We start from the raw sequence: 3,982 nt of genomic DNA on the forward strand, positions 1-3,982 counted from the left end.
AAATAATCCCCAAAACCAAAATTGTTGAAAGTCAAGTCTACTCTTCTTTATGGTTCACTCATTTTTGAAGCAGCAGCCCTCAGTCAAAGGTCAAATTTTGACGATTGTGCAAATTGGGTTTTTCTCCATATATAATTCTTTCATGCGGGTCTTGTTTCTTTTTCTCCAAGACAATCTTTATTTTAAGAGTTACCTGTTTTCTGCAGTGATAATAATTAAAGTACTTTGTTTTGATTTTTTTATTGAAAATATTTATTGGGGGGTTTTGTATTTATTTACAATCGATTCGAATTGGGTGATTATGTGAGCGGATTTTTTTTCTGTGATTCGAGGTAGTATTTTTGGTGAGTTGAATTTGTTTATTACACGAAGAAATATTGAATCTTTACCGAAATTTTGAGGGGTTTGATGGATTTCTGAGAAAAACTTGCGCTATTTGATTTTAAGTGAGGGGGAGATATATCGAAGAATTTTGGTTTTTGAAGTCAGTTATTTAATTAATAGTTTTGCTCATTTGTGATGGATGGATCGAATGGTGGTTCTAATTCACCGGCTCCATTTCTGGTGAAAACATATGAAATGGTGGATGATCCATTGACTAATTCTGTAGTTTCTTGGAATCACACCGGTCATAGTTTTGTTGTTTGGAATCCGCCGGAGTTTGCTAGAGATTTGCTACCTAAATATTTCAAGCACAATAACTTCTCCAGCTTCATCAGGCAGCTGAATACATATGTAAGCCCTCTGTTCTCTGAAATTTCTTGATCGTCGTCTCAATTTCCATTTCACGGAGCTAAGCTTTTTTTCCCCTTACTAAGTGTCTGTATTTGTGGAAATTCATTTATTTGTTTATGTGCTTCTGCGATGGGTTGCAAACAATGAGCACGCTGTGCTGCGTATGGTAACTTTCGATCGCCTATAGCTTTTGACGCAAGAGTTGGCAGTCGATCATACAATTGGGATTCGAGCTAATATTGATCGCCAATTTAATGCCCAAAGCCCCCATGGCTTAAGTAAACTTGTGCGATTATTGGAAAAGATTAGCTGCAAACTTGGGTCCTAAATATTTGGATGTTCATGTGAACGTGCTCCTTAGGTGGTATTATGATTCGAAAGAAATGAGGTTGCATTGTCTTCACTGGCCATAGCTTTTAATCAGTCTCACTAAATTATGAATGTTTTTAGTGTGGATATATCTCGACTTCGTTAAGTAGTTCTTTTTAAAATTTATAGCTTTGGAATGAAGCAAAAGAGGAAGGCGAGTCGTGCCACTGCTGCCGTTTCTCAATATTTTTTGTCATCTTTCTAAAAATCTTCGCAAAATACATTCTACATCCTCCCAGTTAAATTTCTGTATTTGGAGCATCTTTTCTGGTTTGATTCTTAGTTGTTAAGATAGTAACTGTAAGATGCTTTTACTCATCATTTCCCTGCAATCTGTAGGGTTTCAGGAAAATTGATCCTGATCAGTGGGAGTTTGCAAATGAGGAGTTTCTTCGAGGGCAGAGGCATCTTTTAAAGAACATACATAGGCGAAAGCCCATCCACAGTCATTCAGGTCATGGAAACATGGTTCCATTGAGTGACTCAGAGCGAGAACAATTTGAAAAGGAGATTGAGAAACTGCAACAGGAAAAGTTTTTACTTCAGTCAGAATTGGACCGGTGCGAAAATGAAAATCTAGAATACAAGTATCAACTCAGGTCATTAGGGCAGACGTTGCAAACTATCAATCAACGGCAGCAGCAGTTGATGACCATCTTGGCTCAAATGTTGCAGAAACCAGGATATGCCTCGAGTCTCATGGACGAGGTGGAGCCCCATAACAAGAAAAGAAGGTTGTTGGCTTTGAATTATTTGCATGATGAAGCCAATCTGGCGGAGGACCAGAGCACAACATTGCAAGAGAATTCATCTCTTGCATCATTGAACTTTGAAGTAGTTGAAAAGTTGGATTCTTCCTTAACTTTTTTGGAAAAGTTTCTGCAAGAAATCGGCCAAACTCCATCTCAAAATTCGCACGAGTTTAATGTGCCCTCTTTGCCTTCACCAATACTTATCACAGAAATTCCAGCATCATCTGGCGATTCGGATTTGAGTATTCCACCTTCCTCTCTCGAGTGCCAAATGGTGGTGTCACCTTCACAAGATCGCCATTTCTCCCCAGAACTGACTACATCTTCGAGTTTTGTTGGTATCCCGGCTATATCATCCATTCGTATTGATCCAGATTCCAGCTACAAACCATCTGGAATTGATGTTAACATGAGCCCAACTAAAACCCTAGATACAGAATTGTCGAAAGATCAAGACCAAGGCAGAACCATTCCTTCCATTCCGGTTGGGGGTAATGACATCTTCTGGCAGCAGTTTCTTACGGAGATGCCTGGTCCATCTGATTCACAGGAGGTACAATCAGAAAGACGAGACCTGTATAACAGAACAGTCTTGGTTGGTTTACAGATGAATTCGAGCCTTGGTGGAATGATTAGCTTGCAAAACTGATCTGGATCCAAAGTGACCATTATGGCCACCAAATCTTGTTTCCTGGCCGGAGGCGGAGGAAAAAAAGGGTCCATGAGCAATGCTAATTTGATTCAACTCTAGAATCTTGTGATCGTATATATGTAGGTAGTTAGATCCATATCTGTATTTTTTCAGTCTTTATTTTGCTTGTTTTTGTTGTCCCTCTATTACACAGCGAGGTATGGCCTTTTGTGAAATATATAATAAGAGTCTCATCTCTAACATAGCTATCAATCAACCACCTTGCTCCAATTTTATGTTTTACATGAATATATTGTGGTTGGGATGTGCCGAATGATTGTGTCTAGGTGGCAGCTTCATGTGAGTTTGTTATAGAAGCGTCTTCATTCGTAAAATCTTGCCCGAGAATAATTCTGGCATGCTTGTTTTAAGTGGCATGGAGTTGCACTTTTATGGTTTCTTCTTTGGCTTGAAACTTTGTTGCTGGTGATCATAGCGTAGGAGGGTTCCAGCTCTAAAATATGGAAAGGATTTTATCAAATTATTCCAATCATATTTGCAGAACAATGGCAAATGATTGAGTGAAGCCAATTATGAAGACTTTTAGTTTCTAGGTTCCAAACTGCGGATCCCTAACACTAAACAAAAACCCTTTGCCAAGATGATAGATTTTTATTCGAGAATGATTGGACTCATTCAAAAGATAATAATAAAAAACAGTAATAATATATAAAATAAAATGGAAGGCTCCATCGTGTGGAAAACTTGAGATACCATTGATTGGATAAGATTTTTGTGATCCAGTCTCGCCTCTAGACTTTGAAACTTCGACTTTGTGGAGCCACGAGGCTAACTAAAAAGTTATTTCTCTTGGTTTTGGTCAACAACCAATTTTCGCAGAGACTCCTTTATAGTTTTTTAAATATTATCCAATGTGATTACTTCTTTTTTAATTTAATTAATAAATTTTGAATCATCTGAGTATCCTGTTTAAAAATGTAAATGAATCAAATAGTTTGTGACCTATTCGAAGTTTGATTCGATAAGAGCTCGTTTGATGATGGTCGTTAAGATAAACGAACCAAACTTAAGTTTTACAATATTCGATCGGTTCGTTAGTTCGTGAACATGTTCGTTAGTAAGTTCATGAGTCATCTCTTAGACGAAAAAATAATAGTTTTGATATTTGATTTATTAATTTTGCACATTACTTATGAAATATATNTATTACTTACATTTATTTATTATAATAAATTTACAAATTTTAATAAGAATGTTATATTTTTTTTAAATATATAATTTATTTTTTAAGAAATTTAATGAAGATTTAAATATATAATTCATATTTATTAAATTTGTTTAAGTTAGATAAAAATTTGAATAAACTAGAACCATGAATATATTCGTTAATTAAACGAGTAAAACTCAAATATCAAAGAGTTCGTCACGATTTGATCACACCACTAATCCTGTTTATAAAATTTATTTAGATTTT

At 35.9% G+C, this 3,982-nt stretch overlaps 1 protein-coding gene across 1 annotated transcript; it reads left to right on the plus strand.

Annotated features, from left to right (window-relative positions):
- Nucleotides 1-2,558, plus strand: LOC140967387 (heat stress transcription factor A-4b-like). The gene is made up of 2 exons (XM_073427885.1): nt 1-735; nt 1,444-2,558. Exons 1-2 carry the CDS (start codon nt 520-522, stop codon nt 2,503-2,505), a joined length of 1,278 nt encoding a protein of 425 aa, XP_073283986.1. The 5' UTR covers nt 1-519; the 3' UTR covers nt 2,506-2,558.
- The last annotated feature ends 1,424 nt before the right edge of the window (nt 2,559-3,982 follow it).

The sequence above is a fragment of the Primulina huaijiensis genome, unplaced genomic scaffold (assembly GCF_012295235.1).
Source record: "Primulina huaijiensis isolate GDHJ02 unplaced genomic scaffold, ASM1229523v2 scaffold25037, whole genome shotgun sequence".
Taxonomy (NCBI): Eukaryota; Viridiplantae; Streptophyta; class Magnoliopsida; order Lamiales; family Gesneriaceae; genus Primulina; species Primulina huaijiensis.

Bases quoted from the DNA above. Each gene is read 5' to 3' on its own strand.
- LOC140967387 (XM_073427885.1), top strand. From the start codon at position 520: ATGGATGGATCGAATGGTGGTTCTAATTCACCGGCTCCATTTCTGGTG. The intron at 736-1,443 runs GTAAGCCCTCTG...TGCAATCTGTAG, and splicing joins TCAGGCAGCTGAATACATAT to GGTTTCAGGAAAATTGATCC.